Here is a 27,907-nt window from a genome sequence, read left to right on the forward strand (position 1 = left end):
CCCTTCAGTCTGCTCATGTGTCAGCCTGAGCCATACTAATGAAATGCCAGCCAGACCTTGTTATTTCTCCATTCAGTCCCTTGGGTGGTTCTTCATTTCACTTGAGTGAAAGCCCAAGTCCTTTCAGAATCCCCTGCCCCATTTCCTCCCTCACTTCATCTCTTACCACTCTATCCCAGGCCACACTGCTTCAAACACACCAAGCACATTCCAACCTCAGGGCCTTTGCACAGGTACTGTGTCAGTCATACCTGCCCCACTTAGCCCCTGAATGACTGCTTACCTCCTACAGGCCTTTGCTCAGATATCACTTTCATTCTGAGGACTTTCCTGAGCCCCCCCTGCCCCCCCCGCCATAAAATCTACTTCCCCCTTCTCTGCTGTTCTACTCCCTTCTCCTATTTTCCTCCATAGCATCTAGTATCATCTACCATGCTAAACTTACTTCTTTAGTGTCTGTTTCCTCCTACTAAAACCTGAGCTCCACAAAGGCAGAGTTTTTCACTGCTCTATCACCAGGACTCAGAACAGTGACTAGAACATAGTAGGGGCTTAATTATTTAATGAATGAATGGTGCTCAATGAATGTCAAAAGAATGAATGAATGAACTGATCAATCAGAGGAAAAATTCATAGAGGCTGTCAGATTTCAGAGGAGAGGAGTATCATTTCTGGCAGGGCAGGCGACCAGGGGAGGCTTTCATGGGGAGGTGATGCGCTGTGGGGTTCACTGTACTTCCAGGGGAGAGTGGGATCTGAGAACAACAGCAGCTCTGCCTTCACTTCTCTGCCTTCAGTAGAGGGGAGGAGACTGGAGTTGGAAGTGCTAATCATCCTGTGAGGAATCGCTCCTCTCTGCAGTGGAATACTGGAATACGCACAGGGCTGTCCATTTATTTTCCTTTGGTCCCGAGCAGCTGGGTCTCATTTTCACCCTAATTGCTTTGCTTCAGGTTGCTGTCATTTGCCAGGAATAGGGGCAAGTTAACTGTGCTGATGGGAGAAACAGATGTCAGCTCAGAGTCCTCCTCTGAGCACCTGATCCTGGGCACAGAACATGGGACCCCCATGGAGGGGTCTTTAAGGACTCATCCACGTGGTGTCCTCTGCAACCCACATGATTCGGCCCCAGCTGGAGTGGGAAGCATGGAAAGGTGGAACCCCTCTCTCTGGTTTCTCAGCAACTAACACAAGGTAAAGGGAGCCTTCTGTGGGGCTGCAGGGTCTTGGGCCAGGGTATAAACATCTCGTGCAAGGGTATTCTGTCTCTTTTTACAGGAAGGAAAGGGAAGTCAGGGTTGGGGGGAAGTAACCAGCCCGGAGACATACAGCAACGCAGGGGACCACCCTGAGCTAAAACCCACATCTCCAGAATCCTCTTCCCATCACACCATGCTGCATCTCTGTGCTGCCTGTAGGACACCTGTGGGAGGTCCCCCCAAATGACTGATCAGGCCTGCCCTCCCTGATTCCAAACCTCCATCCTTATTTTTCTAGTTAAGTCTCGCCCTTCTGGCGTCCCATTCTTTCAGCCCTCCGCTTTCATTCAGTGGACAGAGACGAAGGAATTGAACTCTAATGTGGCATCTGGGCACCTGTGCCCTTCAAATCTCTCACACACACACTAATTTTGATAATCCTGAGCGTGGCCCAGTGTGCTTTGCTTTTCAGTAACATTCTCATTCTAACAAGGGCTTTCTGTAGATGCGCCTAACCCCCCCACTCCCAGTCCTGATTAGCAGAGGGAAGTGCAGGTGCTCAGAAAGGGAGCTTGCGGGGCGCCTGGGTGGCGCAGTCGGTTAAGCGTCCGACTTCAGCCAGGTCACGATCTCGCGGTCCGTGAGTTCGAGCCCCGCGTCAGGCTCTGGGCTGATGGCTCGGAGCCTGGAGCCTGTTTCTGATTCTGTGTCTCCCTCTCTCTGCCCCTCCCCCGTTCATGCTCTGTCTCTCTCTGTCCCAAAAATAAATAACGTTGAAAAAAAAAATTTAAAAAAAAAAAAAAAAGAAAGGGAGCTTGCTAGTGGGGTGGGGGTGGAAAGAAGGGACTGAGGATCTTGCAGGCTCAGCAGAGGGCCAGCTGTGTCTGCCAGGCAGCCAGCTTATCTTGGAGTCAACCCCGGCTCTGACAGTAACTGCCCTGTGACCACAGCTAAGTACCTTCATGTTGCTAAAATGAATGTGTCTCAGCTCCAAACAGGGAGGACAGTTCCTGCCCCGGAGGGTTGGTAAGAGTGATGTGAGAACCTACAGGCCACCATGTGTTATGCTCACCTTCCACATCCCTTTCTCCACCCCCTCCCTTTATCAGGACTCTCTTCATGAGGCAGGCAGGCTTTGGACGAGCCAAGTACTGTCCTGTAGTCTGTGCATTTATCATTCAGTGAGGAGACAGGATGGCATGATCAGTAAGCATCAGCTTTGGCATCAGGGGACCTGGGTTCATACTCCAGCTCCATTACTTGCCAGCTGTGTCACCTGGGCAAACTTGGTTTCTTTATGAAACGTTTGTGATTATAAGACTTAACCGTATACAGAGTCGTTGTGCAGATAACTTATGTGAGGCACCACTAGCCTTCCCATTAGGGAGGTAGGTTGGAATCTGAGTGTAAACAGCCTTGAATGCCAGGCTAACTTGGTCCTTATTCTGTAGGAAGTGGGGAGACACAGCAGGTGTTTGAGGTAGTAAATATGGAAACTAGATAACATGTTTCCTGAGTTCCAGTGCCAAGCCCCTCACCCTGCCCTCTGCTGCACGGATCCCATCTGCCCTTCCAGGTCCACTCTCCCCTTCTCCTGCTCCTCACCCCAGGAAGCTGCCCTTGGGGGGTAAATCACTGGGCTCCCTTGACTGCAGTTCAGAAGAGAGGCACCAGCAGAAGGTGAGGGGTGGGGAAGATGGGAAGTCAGGGGACTTTGTTCTCGGCCCCCTCCCTGCAGGGCTGCCTCACACTGATCTCCCTTCAGTGGCCTAAGTTACAGCTCTTCTCCCACTCACTCTCCAGGCCCAGGAGTGGTGAGAGCCTCTGTGTCATTAGTCTTGCACTGTTCCTGTAGTAGCCTTCCAGCCCTTGCAAAGAGCCTCTGATGACCCAATTTGAGTGTGCCATCCTTTCCTGCTGAGATACATGCCCTGTCCCCTCTGGCCCTGGTCTCTCCAGGCATCTATCACTGAGTGGCTAGGTTTGGGCACAGCAAAGGATACTGGAAAATGTCCATCAGGCCTTGGCCTGATTACACAGTGATGGGAACCAGAAGAACATCTTACCAGAAGGGGTGGTGCCTCCGTGTCCGGAAGCTAGGGCCTTTGCCTCCCGAGCCACTTGAATTTGAGGGGAAAAAAGTGACCTTTAGAGGCTCTCTGAGGAGTGGCTGGGAACGGAAACAGGACCAGATGCATGAGCTTCAGGGAGCACAGCTTCTGCTGTCCCATCCCAAGCCAGGGACCAGGCAGCTCTGCAGCCCCGGCCTCTAGGTAGGGCCTGGTTCCCTGCAGCCCTGGCCAGACCTGACCTTTACCAGGTTTAACGAAGGGATCCTACAGGACACATAAGGGGGGCCCTGGAGACCTTCGCTGCCATCCATTTTGCTGAGTAATGTTGGCCTGGTTGCATTACCTTTCTGAGCCCTCCATTGTATCTGTCACCGAAGATGATAGCCTATCTGTGCACATGTTTGTCATGTGGTCAGATGAGGGCATGTGTGTGCCAGGCCCATGGTGAGGGGAGCCAGAGTACTCCAGCTGCTAGCTCAGACCTTCTGGATTCTAACTCTAGCACTTTCTGACCATATGACCTAGGGCAGGTGTTAACCTCTCTGAGCCTCAGGTGGCATCTGTCAGTGAGGGCTGTTGGGAGGTGAGTGAGATAGTACACAGAAGGAGCTCAGGACAGTGTGAGGCCCACAGCAAGTGCCGGTAAACCAGAAAGCCCTGTGCCCTTAGGCGAGGGCAGTGGGTTGTCCTGCCAGTAGTAGTCGCTCTGACTCCAGATGGAGAAGGTAATTAATGACTATATGGTGTGGTTGAGATTGCCAGAGTGGGGCTTTGGCCTTGAAGGTATCTGCCACCATTCCTCTTGATTAGGCATTGTCTCCAGAATATAACTCCTTGACCCTGCACTGTCTTAGGGACCTAGGCCCAGGTAAGGTGGAGGGGCAGGCATGTGAGTCCTCTTACCACATACTGAAAAGTATCAGCCCTATATTCTTGGTCCCAGTAACTGAAAGCCCTGAACACTTGGGGGAACGCCCAACACTTAGCTTCAGAAGTAGTGACCTAGAAACCTGGAAAACAGCCCTGAACCGCTGCTAGGCCATCTCCTTGGTCACCTGTCTCCACCTAGCCTGGGGTTGGGATGGCTCTTGCAGAGGCCCTCATCATAGAGACAGAAGTGGTCCTTCCTTGACCTGCAGCACCTGCCCTTCTCCTCAGAGCTCAGCCTGGTCCACCACACAGAGTGTGGTCGCTGCTTCTGGCCTGTGGGACGGTGACCCATGCTTGTCTCTGCTCAGCTCTGCTACCAATCTAAAAGGGGCCACATTCTCTCCAAAAGAGCACATCCAGGGGTCATGAGTCAACTGGGCCCTCTATCCCTTCCCTGAGGTACTAGGAGGCCTTGTGCCAATTAACACCAGGCCCCTCCCAGTAGACACCAGGCCCCGCATGTGGTCCCTCCAGGCTCTGAGAGGCAGGGCACTTAAGAAATGGGGACTGGCTGCCTTTGTCCCTTGAAATCACTTCACTGATGGTGTTATCCCAGGTACCCAGAGCTTTCCTTAATACTTTCTGGTGAGTCTTTCACCTGGCAATTTGGTGAAACCTCTGTGGAAGTCAGTTACCTTTGAGTATGGGCCACCCTTCGGTGGGCTAACTTTCGTGGGTTTTCCTCCTTCCCTTCCTTCCTTCCTCTTCATTCAGCAAACACTTTGGAGCACATTCTCTAACCACCGGTTGTGGCAGGCACCAGGGTCAGAGAGACAAACCAGGTTTAGTCCCTGCACCCAGGGCTTCACAGAGGAATGAAGGAGGCAGCCCCTTTGGCAGTTATAGGACCACAAGGTAGGCTCCCTGATGGAGAGAAGTCCCTTCAGTGAGAACCAGGGCTTGCAAGCCTCCAACCACCTTTCCCTCATCCCACTTTACAGTCTTAGACTTTTCTCTAGGTTCCAGAAGTGATAGGACACACTCCCTACCCCATTTGGCTGCTGCCTTTACTCGTGTTCTCTCATTGCATCCATCAGGGTGCTGTGGCTGTCAGCAAGAGCAATCATCTTTGGCTAAGTTAAGGAGAACAGGATTCTGTTGGAAGGACTTGGGGCAGCTCCAGGCTTCCCGGGAAGGCCAGAGCACCTGTCTGGGAAAGCACAGGAGCCAAGCAGTGGCAAGGGTCCACTGCAGCAGGAACTGTCTACAGCCCTCCGAGGCTGCAGCCAGAATGAGTATGCTCAAGATACCAAGGTTACACAGAAGAGTCAGCCTGGCGCTGTGTGGGTGGCACATGCCCATGCCCTGGTCAGGGGAGGACAGGGCATCTTGACTGATGACACACTAAGATGGCCCACAGCTGGGGGAGGAAATTCCTCCACGTTCACTGGTGTCACTTAAAATTGGGAGTGACCTTGGAATAGAATGGAATAGGTAGAAGGGAAAGGAGTAGGTGGGTGTCCAGAAAACTGTAGTGACTGCTAAGGTCTCTCTTCCATCATCCTTGTTGGCTCCACTGTGTTGACTGTTGCTCCCTGGCTGCAGCACCAAGCCCAGACTCCTTAAGGGCCAGCCACAATGGTCCAGGCACACTGACGAGTTCACCAGTCCCCTCCGGCCCCAGGTTGTCCTGCGCTTGGGTGACTGCAGACTGGAATGTCCTTCCTCCGCTTCTCTATGTGAAGAACTCCTGCCCATCCTGCCAGGCCTGGCTCAGTTGTGCCCCCTTCCTAGATCTCCCAGCCAGGCACAAAGCTTCTGCAGCATGGGGTCTCACCTCTGCCTGGAGGCTGCCCTCGCTGCACCAGAATTGGTGGCTTATGGATTTTCTGTCCTCATGGTGGAGTCCCCGATGTCCCCCTCCGATCGCCATCCTCCCTCTCTTCCTTGTGCTCAGCACAGGGCCTGCTGAGGTTCATGGGATTATTTGACTGCTGAGGGTATTCAGAATCTGTGATTAAGCCATGCCCTGGGACCAGTCTATCCTGGGTCCTGGGCCCCAGGCTTTCATCCTTCTGCCTTCACCCAACACCCAGTTAGTTAATGTCTCTGCAAAGCCTTAAAACATTCTTTTAATGACAATAAATAAATAAATAAATAAATAAAATCATAGATTAAAAATCTTGAACAGTAAAACAGCCGATGACGCTGTGTGGGCAACTTCCCAGAGGACAGACAACACACACGTCTCCTGAGTGGGTGGCCTTATAAGGACAGGTTCAGGAAGAGAATGGGCAGGAGGCAGGGCCACTCGCCAGGAGAGGGAGAGAGGCAGGGACAGGGGTGAGTGCCCCACTGCTGAGTTGGGAGCAGAGCCAGCAGGGGTGCTGGCTAGGACCCAGGTCTACAGGGGGAGCTGGCAAAGTGCGACCTCCAGCGCCCTCATTGGCCCAAAGCCTGCCTGTGCTTCTGCCTCCACTGCCATCATCACCAGCACAGGCGCTGACCTGCTCTCAGCCAGCTGCCATGCTGACCCACGCTGGCCAACCTAGCACTGGTGACCTGCCTGCCCCAGGCCGGGCCATTTCTCATTCTTCTTCCCACCTTTTCCTAATTGTGGGTCCAGCAAGGCCTGACACCCAGCTGGTATGCAATAAAGGTTTCTTGGGTGGAAGAATTAGTAAGTGAATGGTTCTTTGGTGGTAGCTTTGGCTATACCAACTGAGTGTAGCACCTAGAAACAGGGGCTGTGTCTTCTTAGAGGGACTAGTGCAGGGCTGAATTCATGGGACACGCTTAAAAGATTTGGTAGTTGAGTGGGTCCTCTCTGGAGTAGGACTGAGTGATCAGTTCTTGCCCCACTCAGGACCACCCTTGTCCCTAGCACGCAGCCATATATGTCCCACAACTCCTCCCTGAGGCCAGTGAGTGTGTGCGTACCAGAGAGAGTTTCTGGGAGAGTCCTGATTCTTAAAGCTTTCCTCTGACCCCAGCATGTCTGGGAACAAAGCCCTGGCCCTGACAATGGAGAGTGAGGAGAGGTATGTACTGGGAGGTCCCATGCTGGGGAGGAGGGGGGTGCTCTGGAAACCTCTCCCCATCCCCCATTAGCTCATTTCCAGAGCTCCCTAGAGCCTCAGATGCTCCTTGCAGTGAGTTTTACAACAGACAGAATTGATAGTCAAATGAGATGAAGAGACGGGAGGGTCACCCCTTCCAGTTGCCAGCTTTTACTGGGCCTAAAAACCATCACTTAAGAACCACTACTCATGAGTTAAGCATTGATCTCTCCCTAAATCCTCTTTTAACAGGCCAAGAGTGCTCCCTGCAGGGGCCACCAAAGGAATTCTCTAATCACCAGATAAGAGGACAGGGCAGCTAGAGGTCAGCCTGGGAGGGACTGGGAGGAAGTGTGGAGGGAAGGGGGCTGAGAGAGAAGGGGGGTCCAGGAAGGGGAGTATCCTGACTTCTCCACTTGATCGTTGGAGGCCAGCCCTCACCTGAGGGTGTACCCCCTCCACCATCCCCAGAGTGGAAAGGTCAGGGGCTGAGAGGAGGCTCTGGCAGCCCCTCAGCTGGTGCTGTTCCTGGTGCCAGGAGACTGTTGTCAGCTGCAGAAGGCTGACTCAAGTTGAAGCAAGAGCCCCCAGAGGCTCCTACCAGAGGTGGGAGAAGAGTGGAGCCAGCTGTCAGCCTGAGCCTGGTGAGCGCCCAGCCTTGCCTGAGACCCTGGCCTCTGGGTAAGGCCTGCTCTGTAGTCGTTCTGTTCCAAAATAGAAACGTCCCTTGTATAAAGAGTAATGCAAAACACAACAAAACTCCTTTATGTGACTGCTTGAAATTCCACCATTAGTCACATATTATTTTGGGTTAAGCATTGCCCCTCTGTGGTACATTGAATAATGGTCCCCTGAAGACATCCATGTCCTAATCCTTGGAATTATGTTACCTTACATGGTAAAAAGGACTTTGGAGATGTGATTAAGTTAAGGGTTCAGGATGGGAGATTATCCTAGATTATCCAGGTGGGTCCGATGTAATCACAAAAGGTCCTTATAAGAAGGAGGCAGAAGGGTCAGCTAGAGGGCAATATACACACACCTCCCCCCCCCCCCCCCCCCGGAAAGGGAGCAAAGAACTTGAGAGTTCAGCCAGAAATAGTCTATGAGACACTACCTCCCCCCACCCCTAAACTCCCAGAGTCAGGAGCCCTTCTTCAATCTGCTGGCACTGAGCTCTGAGGGAACATGGTGGGAAGACAGGAGGCAGAGTAGAGGGGAAAGAAGTGACAGCAAGAAACAAGGTAGAATTTGCTTCATTCTGCTTCTCCAGGCCAGAACTCGGTTGCCACCCAGTGCCCTGGCTCCGCCATCCTCCTGGCCCCCTCTCCAGGAGTCATCTTGTTAAGATCCTGCCTTCAGGTAGCAAAGTGTGTCATCTGCTGCTGTTTCAAGGGGCCACCAATACAGTCACCTGACCCTTAGTATTAGCTGTAGAGATTACCCTCTCAGGTGGTACTCCCAGAATCCTCTGCTGTGGCTTCCTTACACTCTGCTGACCAGAGAGGCTGAGTCATGGGTGGGGTTGGAGGCGTTCTCCCAGGTTTTCTGAGTTCCATTATAAATGCTAGAGATTTGTTGACCATAACAGTGATGAGGAGGATGATCAGAGTAAAGGTAGCAGTGATTACAGAACCACGGCAGGGTATAAATATGTATAAACCAGTAAATAGCTACTAGATACCATGCCACAAGCTGCCTGTGTGCTATCTCATTCAGTCATCCCAACTGGGAAGTTTCAGAATCCATATTTGATAGATAAGGAACTCAGGTGCAGAGAGGATATGGGACTTTCTAGAGGTGACACAGCTAGTTAGTGATAAGGCTACAGTTTCAGCTCAGATCTATGCTTTCAGCTTCAGAACCCATGCCTTTAACTACTACACTATCCCACCTCCTAAAAATATTTTAAATTTATAATGTGCCGATTGATGCCCCATTTTATTTATTTTTTTAACAAAGTAGTTTTGTTTTTTTAAGTTTATTTATTTATTTTGAGAGACAGGGTGTGAGCAGAGAGGGGAAGAGAGGGAGGGAGAGAGAGAAAATCCCAAGCAGGCCTCACACCATCAGCACAGAGCCTGATATAGGGCTCAAACTCACTAACTGAGAGATCATGACCTGAGCTGAAATTAGGGGTCAGATTGATGCCCCATTTTAAATCAGGCAGTAGTTTCCTAGGAGTGGGAAGTTTTGTGCAGGTGGGTGAAGGATGGGAGGAGTGGCATAGCGGAAGGACGTGCAACATGAGTGAGGAGCCTGCCAATTGGCCGCCTCTAATCAAGGGCACTTAATAAGGTGGCAGGCCGAGGCCAGACTACCTTAATCAAAACACACATAGCTTTGAGGGGCACCTAGCTGGCTCAGTCAATGGAGCATGTGACTCTCGGTCTCAGGGATGTGGGTTTAAGCCCCATGCTAGATGTAGAGATTACTTAAAAAATCTTTAAAAACAAACAGAATACAAATGGGTTTGGATTTAACACTGCTTTTTTAGAAATTGAACTTGAATTTTATTCTTTTCAAGTGCAGTTTTGTTTTTGACCAACTTTATGCCGTCTTGCCAATGTTCTCAAATAGTTTTGCATTGCCCGCAAGTTACTCAAAGCAAGTTTTAAGGCCAAAGAATATTTTTAATGTGATTTCAAGTTGGCAGGCATTGAGGCTTAGTGGAAAGCACCCAGGGGCTGGATAGACCTGAGGAGTCCTGGGTTCTGGTCCCAGACTTGTTGTTTAGGCCTGTATAGGCCTGCAGAAGTCCTCACTACACATTCCAACAAGGTGTCTGGGTTGAAGCCATGAGAAGCATGGAAGATTTTGTTTTTTTACGGGCCCCTGCTCCAGGTCCAGTCCTGCTCGCTGGGTGGAGATGTCTGAGAGGTCTTGATTCTCTGGTAACTGCTGCAGGTCTTTGCACAGGGCCAGTTGGGAAGGGCGGGGGCGCTAATGTCTTGGCTTCTGACCTCTGCTGCCTCATCATGGAACAGTTCCCACAACTGGTCCTCTCAATGCCTGGGGTCCTCCAGAGGGTAGGCCTGGGTGACTGGAGATAATCCTGGTCCCAACCTGTCTGCTCCACAAATAAGGAAAGACTGCCAGATTGTCAGAGCAGAAGAAGGCCTAGATCTGCTGGCCCTGAGGGTCACACACACTGGCCATGGGCCCATTATATTGAATAAGAATCCTCAGAGGTACTGGTGTAAAAACAGACACATGGATCAATGCAACAGAACAGAGAACCCAGAAATAAATCCATACATATATGGCTAATTAATTTACAACAAGGGAGCCAAGAATATACAATGGGGAAAGGATAGTCTCTTCAATAAATGGGGCTGGGGAAACAGGACAGACACATGCAAAAGAATAAAACTCAACCATCATCTTATACCATACACAAAAATTAAATGAAAATGGGTTAAAGACTAGAATGTAAGACCTGAAACCATAAAACTCCTAGAAGACAACATAGGCAGTAAGTTCCTTGACATAGGTCTTGGTGATGATTTTTTTAATCTGACATCAAAAGCAAAAGCAACAAAAGCAAAAATGAACAAGTGAATGAACAAAAGAAAATGATTCTGCACAGCAAAAGAAATCATCAACAAAATGAAAAGGCAACTAATGAATGGGAGAAATATTTGTGAATCATATATGTGATAATGGGCTAATGTCCAAACCATATAAAGAACTCCTATAACTCAACAACAACAAATTTTTTTTTCTATTTAAAAATGGGCAGAAGATCTGAATAGACATCTTTTCAAAGAAGACATACAGATGGCTAACAGGTACATGAAAAGATGCTCAACATCACTAATTATCAGGGAAATGCAAATCAAAACCACAATGAGATGTCATCTCACAACAGTTAGGATGGTTATTAACAAAATGATACGAAATAACAAGTGTTGGTGAGGATGTGGAGAAAAGGAACCCTTGTGTGCTGTTCGTGGGAACGCAACTGGTGTAGTCACTATGGGAAACACTAGGGAGGCTCCTCAAAAAATTAAAAATAGATCTACTATCTAATAAATACCAGAAGTTCTACTTCTGGGTATTTATTCAAAGAAAACAAAAACACTAACTCAAAACGATAGATGCACCCCATGTTCACTGCAGCATTATTTACAATAACCAAGATATGGAAACAACCTAACTGTCCATACATGGATGAATGGATAAAGGAACTGTGGTGTATATATACAATGGAATATTATCCAGCCATAAATGGAATGAAATCTTGCCATTTGAGACAACATGGGTGGACCTCAAGGGTGTTATGCTAAGTGAAATAAGTCAGACAGAGAAAGACAAATACCACAATGATTTCTCTTATATATGGAATCTGAAAAAAAAAAACCATAAGAACAAAAACCAAGCTTGGAGATACAGAGAACAGATTAGTGGCTGGAAGAAATGGGTGCAGGAGGTCAACAACAACAAAAGCAATTAAAAAAAAAAAAAAAAAAGATAAAAAAAACCCAAAAAACAACCCTGGAGAGTTTCTTAGAAAAACAAAACAGATTCCTGGGGCTGCCAAACTGGACTTTTAAAATCAAATCACCCAGGAGTAGGGCCTGGGACTCTTTAACACACTCTCCAGGGGATTTTTATGGATAGTAGCCATGTCCAGTCTCTCCACTTTTCCCAGGGAAACTGAGGCCCAAAGAGGCCTTGAGCCAGTCATTAGCAGAAACAAAGTAAGAATTAGGTCTTCTGAACCAGTTAGATGTTCTTTCCACACTATGACCAGGAGCCCACAGGACCAAAAAGAACTGCTCACCATGTATTTATTTTTATTTATTTATTTATTTATTTATTTATTTATTTATTTAAGTAGGCTCCACACCCAGCATGGAGCCCAATGCAGGATCCAAACTCACAACTCTGAGATCAAGACCTGAGCTGAGATCGAAAGTCGGATGCTCAACCAACTGAGCCACCCAGGTGCCCCTGTTTTAGTATTCTTAAAATCAAAATTACTAATGCACACAGAGAGTCCAATACAGGTAGTTTTACAAGGCTTGTATGAAAAAACACAGTTCCTTGTCCATGCTCCCCCCTCTATCCCTCCCCAGAAGCAAACACTTTCAACTCTCAGCTGATTGTTTTAGTATTGAAGGAGACCAGAATATCACCCCAAAATATGCCTCTTTGACATAAAAATTATTTTGAGTTGAAGGTAATTAAGAAGCAGCAAATGCAGGAGCACTTGTGGGGGCTCAGTCAGTTAAGCGTCTGACTCCGGCTCAGGTCATGATCTCAGGGTTCGTGAGTTCGAACCTATGTCGGGCTCTGTGCTGACAGCTCAGAGACTGGAGCGCCTGCTTTGGATTCTGTCTCCCTCTCTCTCTGCCCCTCCCCCTCCCCTGCTCACTCTTGCATGCTCTTTCTCTCTCTCTCTCAAAAATAAACATTAAAAAAAAGAGCAGCAAATGCAGGAAAAAGGCCCTCCCTACCCTTCCTCACCTCCCCACCCCCCAATTTTGCCTAATTCTAAGGTATAAATTCACCTTTTCTGGAAATAGATTTTTATCAGCCCAGTGATGCTCCAGAGGGATCTGCAAATACTCCTACTCCTTAGTTTATTTCCACATATTTACCCTCCCCACAGCATGCCATCCCTGGAAGCCTAAAACCGGTTTCCTTTGTCCTGTATTTCTCTACAAATTTACTGTCTTTGTTGAAAACGCTATAGAAGCCAGAGCTGTAACTGCTGCTTTGAGTTACTTTTTTACTGAGGTTTCTCCCACATGATGTGTGCCACATGCATTAATAAACTGTTTTTCTCTTCTTAATCTTTTTGTTCAAGAGCCCCAGCTGAAAACCTAAATGGGTAAAGTTTGGCCTCCCCTACAATATTTACCTCCACCTTTGGCATTATTTACATTTTTACAATGAGCACACCTCACTGTTATGCTTATGTAGTCTTTTTTTTTTTTTTTTTGTAAGTTTTCTTACTTTTTTTTTTTTTTTTTTTTTTTAGTAATCTCTATATCCAAAGTGGGGCTTGAACTTACAACCCTGAGACCAAGAGACACATGCTCCAACTAAGCCAGCCAGGCACCCCTCTTATATAGTCTTAATAACAGAGCTGGAATGGATTGCCAGGTCTGGCACGGGTTGAGGGACGCACAGGCATTGTGGAAAGCGCCGAGGTCACTGGGCACAGGCCACCAGCTCCTCCAGGGCTTGCTCACGGCGGTTGCCATGGACCAGCAGTACTTCCTTGATCCGGTCCTGCTGGAAGCCCATGTCACTGAACTGTTCCCAGAGGCGCAGGAATTCCCCTGCCTGAGGAAGTGGAAGCAGAGAGAGTGCTGGGGACTCTGCCAGGCCAGCCATCTCCCTGTGGAGCCCCCTTCCTGGTGCCCGCTGTATCTATTCCCAGAAAGCTAAGGACTCCCCAAGCCAGGTAAGCCTGATCCTGGGCAGCACCTACATTTTGCCTGTACCTCTGGCTGACATGGGCATGGACCTCCGTTCCTGTGCCAAGGAAGGAGGCCCTGGCTTGGCCACTGGCTCCATCCTGTCTTTACTCCCTCACTCTGGCCCATTCCTGACTCTCTGTGCTCTGGTACTCGGACAAAAAGAAGGAGGCTGCATACGGGTGCCCAGAGGATGCACAGCTTGGGGTCTCTGCCCAGGCCCCAAACCCTGCCGAGGTTTCACACGGTGCAGCCTCTGCCTTCCTTCCTCCTCTGATCCCAGTGCTTGAAAAGTCTCTGCTTATCCTCCCTCCCTCCTCCTCAGCATTTCTCCCATCCCTCTGTCCTTCCCTCAGCCCCTGTGAAGAGCTGCCCGGCAGAGCCTAGGCCAACAGCACACTGTGGACAGTTCATATACATTGGCCACTCAGAATGTACTACTGGGCCCCCGGGTGCCTGCATTCTGGGTTTCCAGATAGGCAGCAAACGCCCCAAGCAGAGTTTAAGCATCTTTGTGCTGCGCTTGGCTCCTCCCTGGGTATCTGACAGACCAGACACTCTATAATATTTGTGTACTGATTCAGCTACATGACACAAAAGCCGTGCCTCCTGTTTCCCTCCCTTCCTCCCTCCCTCTGCCTCCCTGGGCTGTCTCCCTCTCCCCAGGGCTGAGCAAGCAGGCTAGCTCCTGATGGCCCCCAGGCTGTGCCTCTGGTACGGGTGTGCCCCTGTATGCTAGGCTCGTGTGTGCACCCACATCCCTCCCCTCCTCTTCCCCTGGGCCTGGGCAGGTGGCCCTGCTGACCTGGCTCTCGGAGAACTGGAACATCTCCATGGCCTCCTCCACCAGGCCCTCCTCATAGCCTTGCCGCAGCAGCCGATCACAGGCGCTAAGGTAGCTGAGAAACTGGGCCAGAAAGAGGAAAGGGGTGTGGTTAGAGGAGTGGCACGGTCAGCCGATGGAACAGATTAAGAGGAACCTTGGGGACCTCGGTGAGGCCTGAGCTCAGACCAGGCTGACCAGTCGACCCACCATACGTGAAATGGCCTCAGAGACCCTGTGAGCCAATAAAAGAGGGACAAAGGCCTCCTCTGGGGACCTAGGGACGGGTGGGCAGCAAGTTCTGACCAACTGTCCCAAACTGGGGGCTGTAATCCAGGGAAAGGGCTATCAGGATGACCTACAGGGTTCCCAGAACCTAAGCAGGGGAGTGGGACTGGCCTGAAACACAGGCGTCTCCCCAACACCCATCCCGGTCTGTTCACCCTCCCTGGTAAGCACCCACCCATGTGAAAGCAGCCTCCTCACCCTCCACGCCTGTGAGCACCCCCGTCCCTGGATACATATGTGTCCGCCACCCAGGACCATGTGAGCCCCAGTGCCAGGAAAGGGAGGACAGAGGAAGATCCCACAGGCCTGAAAACCTGTTCAAGTCACTCTGTGTTCAGTCACCACAAGTTGCTTTTGCCCTCAGGATGAAGTACTGCCTCCTTACCAGAGCTCAAAGGCCTGTCCCTGCCCATCAGTGGCCTTGACTCCCTCAGCAGCCCCAGGCCTCTGCATATCTAACTCCCTCCGCCAAGGTCAGTCTCACTCCTCTTCCCTGGGAAGCCTCTGCCCCCAGTCTCCACTGGGTGCCTTGCCTGCTGCTCCCACAGCACCCATGCTTCCCCTATCCGAGCACATACAACTCTGTAGCTGTTCTACTATCTTCCTCAATGTTCTCATCTGCTGACTTCTCGCTCCATGAGGGAAGGGTTGTATCAGTCTTGTTCACTGCTGCGTTCCCAGAGCACCCAGCATGACAGGCAGAAGGAGCTAAATAAATGTATGCTGTGTTTATAAAATGAACTAAGAACCACCTCCAGGGAGCTCACAGCTTAGTGGGGGAGATGAACCAGATACGGGAAATCATGAGTGCCAGGCAAATCAAAGCAAGATTTATAGAGAGTTGATGCCAAGTGAAGGCTGCAGACCACAAGAATTACAGGTATAAGTGGAAAAGAAACAGGTCGGGTTTCTGCAGACCTTCAGAGCTGGGCAGAAAGCATGGATCATACAGATTAATGGTTTTCAAACTGTTTTAGCTTCTGAACTGTCCAAGCATCAGGAGCCTTCAACAATAATAGGAAGGTTGGAGCTGCTCTGGGAGAACTGGGGGCAGGAGCAGGGGAGTCAGGAGTCCAATGCTCCTGCCTCAGGACACCTAGACCTTGCTCTGAGCATGTTTTGTAAACCACCAAGCCAAGCCTTCCTAGCACAATTGAAGAAACAGGTCCAAGCAGGGTGGACAGCTTGCCCAGGGACCCAGGACTACAGCCTAGATCATCTGACCTCTCAGCCTTGTCCATCAGGGGCCCAGCTGCTAGCAGAGGGGCTTCAACTGCTAGAGGAGGGGCTTTGAGCTGCATTGAAAAGTAGACAGGATTTCCAAAGGTGGAAACAGGAGTATGTCAAGAGCAGGTGATGGGTGTGCCCTTTGCCTCTTGGTTCACCCACAGCAAAGGTTCTTGGCCTTGGTGCTGACTGTAGCTGCCTGGGAACTTTACCCATAAACCACTGATGCTTGCCTCCAGAGGCTCTGATATAACCAGTCTAGGGGGCAGTCTGGGCACTGGGATTTTTTTTTTTTTTTAAGTTTATTTTGAGACAGAGAGTGTGAGGAGGGGAGGGACAGAGAGAGGGGGTAGAAGAGAGAATCCCAAGCAGGCTCCACACTATCAGTGTAGAGCCTGACATGGGGCTTGAACCCACAAACCGTGAGATCATGATCTGAGCCAAAGTCCGACACTTAACTGATTGAGCTACCCAGGCACTTCAGGGCCCTGGGATTTTTATAGCTTTCCAGGTAATTCTAATGTACAGCCAAGGCTGAGAACCACTGACTCAAGGGATGGCTGACCTCAATCCATACCAGTAGACTCCATGCCAGGCTGCATATCAGAACCACCTTCAGATCTTTAAAATGATAGGCCATTGGCCCCACTCCAGATTCACTGGCTGGGATCCTCCAGAGTAGGTCCTGTAGATCTACATTTGTAAAGATTCTGCTGGTTGGTCAGCTTTTGGGCCTATAAGACTGTAGAAGTCACCAGGTCTGCCTCAGGACCCAGGGTGGGTAAGGATGTCACTTTCACACCCAAGGATGTGACTGTAAGTAATTGATTATAAACACATATTCCCCCTCCCTTCTGTGAATAGGGAAAGTGAGACTCAAAGAGGGGCCCTTAGGTGCCTGGAGTCCCATAGCAAGGTGCCTGGCCTATGGATACTCATACACACTGCCCATGCTGTCCTATAAGCAGTCAGTGGGCACATCCATCCTTGTGGAAGGAACGAAGCAATCATGGACAAAGCTTATCTTTTGTATCTCCTCTTTTCTCCCTGGCTCTTCTAAGAGCTCTGTCTCCATAACCTCCCTCCTGGACCATCTGTCATTAATTTCTGGCCAAAGAGGTTTACTATAGTATATATCCTTTAAGGTGAGAAGGAATCTGAACCCAAAGGAGCTGCTCAGTTAATGGCAGAACTTCACAGAACAGCAGGGAATATTAACTTGGTGGGGGAGGACAGATGAAGTCATCCAGTAGTCCTTCAGGCCCACACCTCAGGGCTTGGCTCCTGATTGACCACCAGGGAAGAAGGCCACCCAGAGATCTGGCTGGCCAGGCAGGTGGTCAGTACATATCTGGAAACACAATGTTCCTGATATAATGTGATTCTTCCAGCCCACCCACAGGGAGGCCAGTGCCCTGTGCTGGCTCCAACTAATGTGCAGACCCGCACCATGGGCCTGGTCCTTCATAGTCCTCCTGGCCAGTTTCTTGGCCAAGGTCCTGGCTTTCAGCAGCAGCTGAAGGTGGGGGCAACTTTAGATCTACTTTTAAATTTCATATCAGCCTGGGATGCTTCCCTGGAAGGTTCTCCCACAAGAAATGAGAGAAAAGAAGCATGCAGCAAAGCTTCAGAGTCAAACCAGCCTGGCCTCAATGCCAGTTCTGCCACTGATTGTTTATATGAACCTCCCTGGCCTCAATTTCCTCATCTGCAAAGTGGGGACAGTGGTGGCAACTGTGCAGAATTGAGAAGGCCTAATTGAATACTCTCTGATTGAGGGACTGGCACAAAGAAGGTGTTCAAGAAATGTCAGCAGCCTCCATGTTAACCACATGGGGGACAAGGCACAGACCAATGAAGCCAGAGGAGAGCGGAAGCAGGAATGGGCAGGGAAGGGGGCTAGGGGCATTCGCCCACCTCCTCAACCTGGCAGCAGCACATCCTGCTTCAGCTCCAGTCTGAGAGTTACTCTCCTTTTGTCACTTCTTATCCAAGAGCAGGCAGCTCCAGACCTCAGGGACCCAGCACATAGCAGTCATCTACATGACTGTTGAGAGAGTGCCCAAGCCCTCTGATGGTGGGGGGGGCACAGAGACAACTAAGTGCCAACTGCCCTGGGACCTTTTGATACCTTCAGCTCAGCTTTCCAACCAAAAAAGTCCCCATGTGTCAGAAACAAGGTGAAGTGGGATGTTACATTCAGGTGGGAGAAGGGAGGTTCGGGCAGTGGCATTCAATGTTACCTCCTGCCCCAACTCAAAATCCTTCCATGCCTTCCTGTTGTTAGTGGGTCATTTATAAACTTCTCAGCCCAGTCTTCAAGGCACCCTCAATCTGCCCTCAACTCCCTTTCCCTGTCTTTTTTTTTTTTTTAATGTTTATTTATTTCTGAGACAGAGAGAGACAGAGCATGAGCGGGGGAGGGGCAGAGAGAGACACACAGAATCAGAAGCAGGCTCCAGGCTCTGAGCCGCCAGCACAGCGCCTAACTCAGGGCTGGAACTCACAAACCGTGAGATCATGACCTGAGCCGAAGTTGGTTGCTTAACCAACTGAGCCACCCAGGCGCCCCTCCCTTTCCCTGTCTTATCTCCTACCAGCCTGCATCATGCACCCTGCACTCCAGCAAGACTGGTGGGATCAGGGCCTCCCAAACCCTTCCTTGCTGTCTCTCCACCCCTTTGCTCATACTGTTCCTCCTGCTTGGAATATCATCCCTTCTCTTTCCTTCAAATTCAGAGCTTATTCATCCTTGAAGTCTAGCTGAAGACGTGCCACCTCCATGAAGACTTTCCTGATCACTAGAACCTCCTTGTGGTCGATTAAGAATGGCCATAAATTCTTTGCAGGCCCTTCCATCAAGAGGGAGTTTTCCCCATAGCTCCCCACTGCATCTAAACACCTAGGAAGTTCCCAGTAAATGCTGTTGATTAGATGGATGGATGGGTAGATCAAAAGAGAAAGAGATGGATATGAATATAGATAAACTGTTCATTGAAGGAAGTGGTTAGAGCTGTGCCTTCCAATATGGTAGCCAGCAGCCACATGTGGCTATTTAAATTTAAATTAATTATAATTAAGTAAAAAAATTCAGTTTTTTAGTCACACTGTCCATATTTCAAATAGCCACATACAGCTAATGTCTACTGTATTAGACAACACAGGTATAAAACATCTCTCTCATTGCAGAAAGTTCTATTGGGGATCTCTGGAAAGATTATTGGTTGCCCAAAGCTCCTGTGCTTGGGGCAGAGACTGGGACAGGAATAGAATATTAAAACTCTCTGGGCACAGGGATTCCTGATAAACTCTTATGGAGAAAATAGCCTTAGGGTCTAGAAACTTGCTCATAACCCTCAACAATTAATGCCAGGCTAAGGTTCTGCTTCTAAAGAGGAGAAAAAACTTTTTCATGTTAAAGATAAAAACCACTTGGCCCCTCCCCTGGCTCCAGACCCATAGCTCCCCCAGCTCTGGGCCCCATGCACCTACCTGGCTCAGGCTCTGTCGCCCTGTCTTCTGCAGAGCCCCGATAGCCCTGTGCAGGGGATACCCCAGGGCAACCACTGGCCCGATGAGATCTTGCTCCTCCTGGCTCAGGGCAGACAGCAGGTCAGCAGAAGCAGGGTGTGCTCTACAGGTGCTGAGACTCTGAGACACCCCCCCAAGAGGTGGCAGGCAGGTATACGGGCTGAGGGACTGAAATACAGACAGGTTGGATGTGTCAGTTACTGGAAGTGACACCTGGCTGGGCAGGACATTTTTACTGACAGGCCAGTAAATGATAATATTTCCACAAGAGAAATATCATAGGTCCACCCTATTATCCCATTTTACAGATACTGAAATCAAGGTTCAGAGAAGTTAATGACTGAGTAAGCAACACACATTTGGGAGCTGAGCCCTACTCAAAATCAAATTCAGGATTCTTTACTCCACACCTTAGTGAGTGGGGAGCAGAGGTGGATCTTCCTCCTTCTTCAGTGTGGCTGGACTGGGGCTTGGCAGGGCATGGAACAGGGCAGGGACTGGGCACAGCTGTGCTGAGAGGACCCGCACAGACCCTAGAGTAAGGAGGGTGGCTGGAAGGCATATCAGTTTGGCCAGCATCACCCCATTCCCTGTCAAGAAGCACCCATCTGCCAACTCTGAACAAACTACCCTGATCCCTTCTCCCCAAGTGAAGCCTAGCTGCTGCCCTGGCTCTTGGGGCAGAGTGTGTATGTGTGACATGAATTCCCCACCCATTCCTATCTTTTCAAGGGGTTCCCTACCAGGGAAACTTACTCTAGGGTCTGCTTTACCCCCAGTTTTAACTGGAAAACATCAAAATCTTAGGATCTGAGTCTATTCTTTTGACCTTAAAAAAGATTCTTAGTGGGGCACCTGGGTGGCTCAGTCAGTTAAGTGTCTGACTTCAGCTCAGGTCATGATCTCATGGTCCGTGAGTTCAAGCCCCACGCCAGGCTCTGTGCCAACAGCTCAGAGCCTGGAGCCTGCTTCAGATTCTGTGTCTCCCTCTCTCTCTGCCTCTCCCCCGTTCACACTGTCTTTCTTTCTCTCAAAAATAAGTAAAATATTTAAAAAAATAATTCTTAGCTGCTCTCTGCCTCAATTTTCTCCTGTACAGAACATGTGCCCCAATCCTCCCCCACCCAACAGGGTTGTTGCTAGAGTTAAGTTTAATGTGCACCAGGAAGAGCCATCCTGGCATCACCATCTGGCCCTTGATGCGGTGTGGTCTGTCCAATTTACAGAGCCTCTTCTCTGAGTTTGCTCTACGCAACTGTGCGAGGTCAAGTGGCCCACTTCACGGGTAGAACAGGGATAGCTCAGAGCAGTTCAGTGACTTGCCAAAGGTCATACACCAGTGAGTGGGAAAAGCCAGACTTCTAGTCTGTCTTTGGGATTTAAACTTCAGCTGGGCCTTATTCTGTTGCATCTCCTGGCCTGACTGCAGGGCAGCTGGGGGGCAGAAAGCTGTGCCCAACTGCCACCTTTGGCTATCAATCCTGACCCATTCCATCTGCTCCAGATCCACGTTTTGTAGAGTTTGGTACTTACATAATTTGGATCTCTCAAGGCACACAATTGTGAAGATAAAATTAGGTATAAGGCCTTGGGAGAGGCAAAGTGAGGGGTCTGAGGCTTAAGTTTCACTGATTTTACTTTTTTTTTTTTTAAGTGTACTTATTTTGAGAGAGAGAGAGAGAAAGAAAGAGAGATCAAGTGCGACAGGAGCAGACAGAGAGGGAGAGAGAAAATCCCAAGCAGGCTTCACACTGTCAGTGCAGAGCCCAATTCGGGCTTGAACTCACAAACCACGAGATCATGACCTGAGCTGAAGTCAGATGCTTAAATGACTGAGCCACCCAGTCACCTGGGTTTTACTTTAAATTCACTTCTGCTCCCCTTTCTTGCAGGTGCACATCCTCTGTCCCAAAGCCTCCCAGTCTGCAAAAACTGTCACCTCCTCTCAACACCTGATCCCTCTCACTATTCAGTGCTGTCTTGTCCCACACCCCTTTGGCCAACTCTCCTTGTCCTGTGGTTTTGACCTTCTCTCTTTAAACTCAGGGCCCAGCAGCAAATAACTGCTCAGTGAGTATTCTTTGAGTCGCCAGCTCATCCATCCTACAGGAAGCTCTTGCTCTGTGGGAAGCCCTAGATTTGAGTCACATTCATTACTTCAACAGACATTCACTGAGCACCCCCTACTGGCCAAGTCTGCAGCTTGGTCCCTTGGCAACAAAAATGGATGCCATCCAATCACTGCCCTAAGAGATGGACAGGTACTGGATGATTACAATTATTGTGGCATGTGCCCTAATAGAAGCAAAACAGCGGGAAACAGGGAATGGGGGCCTCTGAGCAGGGAATATTCTAGGCCCAGGGCCACAGGAAGGACAGCATAGTACGTGGCCAGATGAGAACAGTTAAAGGTAAGGAGGAGGAGAGCAGAGAGGAGGAGACTAGGGCTGCGAATCAGGCTAGGAACCCAGACTATTGGCCTGCGGGCTTGGCGGAGCTAGAAGGTTCCTTACCGCGACCGTGGGCTTGTGACTCCGCAGCGGGGGCATGGCGCCGGCCGTGGAGGGCCGCGGGGGCGGCGCGGGGGTGCTGGGAAGTGGGGGCGCGGGCCCCGGGGGCGGCACGGGGCACTGACTCGGTGCCGGGCTGGGGCAGAGGCTCAGCGCCCGGTGGCGGATGCGGTGCAGGAGGGCGCGGGGGCGGGCGGCCAGCCTGCCCTCAGAGAGCCGCCGCCGCGCTCCGGCCAGCTCCGACCTCATGCCGCGCAGCACGTCCAGCGAGCACCGTGGATGGCCCGGGCCAGGACTCGCAGGGGGGGCGGGGCTCGCAGGGGGGCCGGGCTGGGGGCTGCAGGGACGTGGCTCTTCCTCGCTGGCGGAGGCGGCTTCTTCTTCGTCGTGGTCCTCGTCCTGGTTTTCTTCCTCCTCCACCTCCTCCTCAAGCCGCTGCTGGGGTCCATCCTCAGGGCCCATGTCTGCGGCAGGCATCGGCACCGGCTCGCGGTCAGGACTCACCAGTAACAGCCAGGCGGGAGGCGCTGACGCCGTTCCCGGGGCGTCGCACTGGAACGGGCAGGGTCCCCGGAGGACAGCCTCTACCCAGAAGAGCGCCCTCCTCTCCAGGCTGAAGTCGTGCTGCAAGTAGACGGCGACGTGAGGCTCTGGGACCCAAACCGGGGCCAGAGGGCGCACTCCTACTCCCTGCCCTTCCGGGAACCTATTCAGCCAAAAATTTGCCAGGTCTGGGCAGCTTCCGATTCTTAATCCCAGGCATCCATCACCACCCGACTCTCACCCTCAGTTTTAGCTAGCAATGGGGTGGATGAATATCAACGACAAGTGAATAGCAAATTCGGCCTCCACGGATGCAGGTAAAGAATAGGAAGTCCAGAAAGAGACTTTGATATCTATGGGGCTTTAGTAAATAATAAAGGTGGCATCTCAAGCAATGGGAAATAGAGGGACGGACTAATAAATGGTGTTAGCTAAAAACAAAAACAAAAACAAAAAACAAACATAAATGGTGTTAGCTAGCTGAAAGAAATTCTCACTCTTATACAAGGATGATTTCCAAAAGGATCAAACATTAAATATATGTGTGAAACCATAAAAGTACTAGGAGAAAACAGGAAAGAAATCCTTGATAAGATCAAGTGGGGGAAACCTTTCTCACTGTAAATCAAAATCCAAAAGCCATAAAAGTACAGATACACACATGTACAAAATCTGCATGGCAAAGATACAATAGGCGAAGTCAAAAACGAATGACAAACTAGGGGAAAACAGCACTCACATCACAGACAAAGGGCTACATTTACTAATATAGTGAGTGCTAGATATAGACTGGAAAAAGACCAACAGCTTAACATGAACAAAAGATATGGATGGTCCACAGAAAAGAGCCATACAGATGGCTTTTAAACACCCGAGCAGTTGCTCAACCTCACTCTTGACAAGAGAAAGGCAAATTAAAACTACCCTGAGATACCATCCGCCTAGCCCTCAGCAAAGATCCAAAGTCTGAGGACATTCTGTGGGAGAGTGTGGGAGGTACAGGCCTCTTGTAGAGTGCTGCCTGGGATGTAAATCAGTGACCCCTATGGAGGGCAATTTGGAAAAATACTTACAAAAATTCAAAAGGACATTTGCATATAGTCATTCCATGTAACATTGTTTATAATTGGAAAAGACTGGGAAGAACCCAAGTGATCATCAAGAGGGCACCCATTCAGTAAAGTAGGATATATCCATATAATGCACAATGCTATACAGCAAAAAATAAAACTGAAGAAGCTTTCCGTGTACTGATATAGAAAGATCTTAAAACATATTAGGTTAAAAAAAAGTCAAGAAGAACAGTGTATGTATAAAATGCTACCTTTGTGGGGCGCCTGGGTGGCTTAGTCGGTTAAGTGTCCAACTTTGACTCAGGTCATGATCTCGTGAGTTCGAACCCCACATGGAGCTCTCTGCTGTCAGCACAGGGCCTGCTTCAGATCCTCTGTCCCTCTCTCTCTCTCTGCCCCTCCCCTGCTCTGCGTGCTCGCTCGCTCTCTCTCAAAAACAAATAAACATTAAAAAAAATGCTACCTTTGGTGTAAAAAGGGAGGCAATAGCTGTACTTATTTGTGCATATACACAGAAGAATCCCTGGAAGAATACATAGAAAATGAGTAACAGCTCTCTCCAGTGAGGGGGTGGAGCTGGGAAACTGGGTGGATGAGAAGGTGTCAGTGGGAAGCTTTTCACTCTCCCAAGATATTCTAGCTGCCTGTGGGCCAAACTGACCCCTCACCTAGCTTTTATAAATAAAGTGTGATTGGAACACAACCATTCCCACCCACCCCTTTCCAAAACTATAACTCTTTCCCTACAACAGAGTTTAATTGCCCTAGTTTTTTACTATCTGGCCTTTTACAGAAATGTTTGTCAACACTTGCTCTCTACCATTTTATAGATTTTTTTTTTCATTTTTAAACTATGTGAATGTACTTTTCTTCTAAAAAAATTTTTAACAGTGATGAACTCTCATTAAAGGGAAACTGAAACAACAAAACACAGACTTGCCAAGGCTCTGAATGTAGAAGGAAGGGAGAGGGCAGCCAGATGTATGGGTGGACATGGGTTTCTGGGGTCTGACAGACACATGTTGGAGTCTGGGTGTGTCACGCACAGGCAACATAACCCTGTGTATCACTTGGATGGGAGCTTTGGCTTCCTGTGCTATGGGGTGGGAACACATACCTGCTAAAAGGGTTATCATAAATCTGAGAAAGAAAAAAGAGTGAATGTATAAAGAGCACCTAAGCACAGGCCCAGTGTACAGCAGGTGCTCAGTTATAGTAGCTGTGGTTATTATTTTTTCACAGGTAATCTAACCTCTATCTATAACATTATTGTTATGGGAAAATGTATTCCAAGTTCCAAATACTGGGAATACAGCCCAGTGAACTCAGAGGACTTACCAGGAGAAGCTGTAAATCATACTTGGAGTCTCATGCTTCTCTGTTAGATTGGCCCAGCAGTAAAAGAAATGGAGGCCCAGGAAGGGAAATGGCTCAAGGGAGTGCAGATACCCTTGCTGAGAGGAGGGGGGCAGAGCCAGGGTCAGCACCTTGGCTAGGACACCAGATGTGGACTTGGCAGAAAGGTGCCCAGTTCTGCTTCTAAGAGAAGTAACTTTCAGAAAAGCCTCTTCCCAGCTTGGCCTGAGCTCAGCATGTAAGGAAAAGCTGTAATGATCCACCTCCAGTAAAGAAAATTTCTACTCCCAACCATAGAGGCCGACTTTGACTCAGGGCAAGAACCCATAGTACAAGCTGCCTGGAGAAAGCGAGAGCTCCTGCCCTACAGAGGATGGGCCCCTGGACATGTGCTCTGGGCTCTACAGAGCTTCTTTCCATTCTGGAGACCTTGGTCCTAAGGAGCCTCAGTGCAACCCCAGGTTCTGCAGATAAAACAAAAACCACACTGAGTCTCTTGCTCCTGTGCCCCCAGGCCACTAGAGCCTCTTTCTCCTTTGTGGACTGGACTCTCTGCACCTGACTTCCTACAACCTGTTTTTTTTTAACCTTGGAACAATCCATGTCCAGTGTCTCTTACATTCCAATCCTGCTCTTAGCTAATATGAAATGATTTGGAGTCAAGACCTGAGTTTTAGTCTTGCCATGGCCACTAACTTCAGACGAGTCATTTCCCTTCTTTGGACCTCAGATTTCCCATGTGCAAAATGAGTGAGGGATGACCCAGATCCTCAGAATTTTTTACAAAGCCCTCTGCAGACAGTGGAGAATGAACATACAAGAGTCTGAGAGGCCCCACATCAGTTCCACAGTTCTTTGCAATCTTGTTTTTTCATTTTATAAATTCATGTGAATTTTGTGTTCTAGTTCATGATACACCTGTGTTATAATACAAATGCAATAGATCTCCCCCTAAATCTTCAAGTAAACTTGACTCTCCCAGAAGTTAAATAATCATGTTTATCTTGAGGGTATGTGATACCACCACATACACTGGGTACACATCCCAGTGTGTGAGCTGTGGGGCATGGGGTGTTTCGAGGGTGCCTCCAGGGCTGATGTGTTTTGGGTCTATGGAATAGTAATCCCTTCTAATGGGTTCCCTGTAACTGTCTGCATTTTAACAGGGGATTCTGGAGATAGTGTCTTAGCTCATAAGAGTGATCCTAAACGGTAGAGTTTTAGACATGCCAGGAGGCTGGCGGAGAAGGGAGCAATTGGAGCATCCTTGCAATGACTCTCAGTTCTTCATATAGGCAGGCTTCCAGTTATCCTAAGCTTAAAATAAGACCCACTGAATAATCCCCATCACAAGCCACCAGACTTCATGATGAAACACCTTTCCTCTTGGGTTATTTCCAAAACTCTCTAGAATATAACAGAAATGGCCTTGTTGCCCTTTAAAATCAAGGAACAAGGGGCACCTGGGTGGCTCAGTCGGTTAAGAGTCCGACTCCTGATTTCAGCTCAGGTCATGGTCTCACGGTTTGTGAGTTCAAGCCCCCATCAGGCCCTATGCTGACAGTTCAGAGCCTGGAGCCATCTTCAGATTCTGCGTCTCCCTCTCACTCTGCCTCTACCCTGCTCACACACTCTCTCTCTCTCTCTCTCAAAAATAAATAAATATTAAAAAAAAAAAAAAAAAAGGCTTTGGGACACCTGAGTGGCTCAGTCGATTGAGCATCCAACTTCGGCTCAGGTCATGATCTCATGTATGGTTCGTGAGTTCAAGTCCTGTGTTGGGCTCTGTGCTGATGACTCAGAGCCTGGAGCCTGCTTCAGATTCTGTCTCCATCTCTCTGTCCCTCCCCTGCTTGTGCTCTGTCTCTCTTTCTCTCAAATATAAAATTAAAAAAACATAAAAAAAATTTTTTAAAGGCTTTGTAGCTCCTTTCTTAAAAAAATTAAAATAAAATAAAATCAAGGAACCAAGCCCAAGTCTCAGCATCAGATCTATAGACCCAGAGACAAGGAGATAGATGGACAGAGAGATATACTTACCATAGAACCCAGCAGAAGCTCCCTGCAAGCTGGGACGCTGAGCTCTGGCCCAGGAAGGGGCTCTGTGCCTATCACAAAGCCGTTGGGCACCTTGAAGGGGACATCATCGAGGGCATTCATTCTGTCAGAGGAGTGTAGAGATGGCTGAGCAGGACTGGGGCAGGCTGCCTGGTGGCAGGGAGAGAGTGTAGTCCTGAGAACCAGGCTTGGTCTCAAATGGCCTTACCACTCTCCCGTGTGGTGACTTAGCTGAGCCCCACACAGCTGGGAAGGAAAAAGTAAAGCGGCTGGTGCTGCATAGGGAGGAAATGAACAAAAACAAGAGCATTCAAACCGACAAGAATTGACTATTTCATGTTTAAGTCTTGCCCTAGACAATTGTTTCCCAAAATGTGGCCTATGACACTAGTGCTGAAGCATGTCATCAAGAGTTTTCATCCAAACATTTAAGGAAAATGTCAAATTACAAACACTTCCAGAAAAGAAATACTTCCTGACTCATTTTTATTTCAGCACCATCCTGATACCAAATCTGACAAAATTAAGGTCAATCTCTCATGAACATAACTGCAAAAATCTCAATAAAAATAATTTTGGATAGAAAAATACAACATTGCTGGGTTGAGTTTATTTCAGGAATGAGAGATTGTCTTAATATTCCAAAATCAATCACTGGGAGTAAAAATAAATGTCAATAGAATAAAAATTTTAAGTTATAGATTATCTATATCTGTAGATGCAGAAAAAGCACTTGATAAAATCAATGCCCGTTCATGATTTTAGGAAAAAACAAATAAGCCCATTTAATAACTTAGGAATAGAAAGTAATTTCCTTAGCATAATCAAGAATATCACTAAAACATCTAAAGCAAACAGGCCACTTAA

At 49.0% G+C, this 27,907-nt stretch overlaps 1 protein-coding gene across 1 annotated transcript; it reads right to left on the reverse strand.

The window, feature by feature from the left end:
* Nucleotides 1-13,155: 13,155 nt before the first annotated feature.
* Nucleotides 13,156-27,190, reverse strand: UBAP1L (ubiquitin associated protein 1 like). The gene is made up of 5 exons (XM_049611793.1): nt 27,023-27,190; nt 22,014-22,634; nt 19,462-19,668; nt 14,437-14,538; nt 13,156-13,497 (listed from the first exon to the last, which is right to left on the reverse strand). The coding sequence occupies exons 1-5, from the start codon at nt 27,140-27,142 to the stop codon at nt 13,363-13,365; spliced, it is 1,185 nt and encodes a 394-aa protein (XP_049467750.1). The 5' UTR covers nt 27,143-27,190; the 3' UTR covers nt 13,156-13,362.
* Between the last annotated feature and the right edge of the window lie 717 nt (nt 27,191-27,907).

Source organism: Panthera uncia, assembly GCF_023721935.1.
Source record: "Panthera uncia isolate 11264 chromosome B3 unlocalized genomic scaffold, Puncia_PCG_1.0 HiC_scaffold_1, whole genome shotgun sequence".
NCBI classification, from domain to species: Eukaryota; Metazoa; Chordata; class Mammalia; order Carnivora; family Felidae; genus Panthera; species Panthera uncia.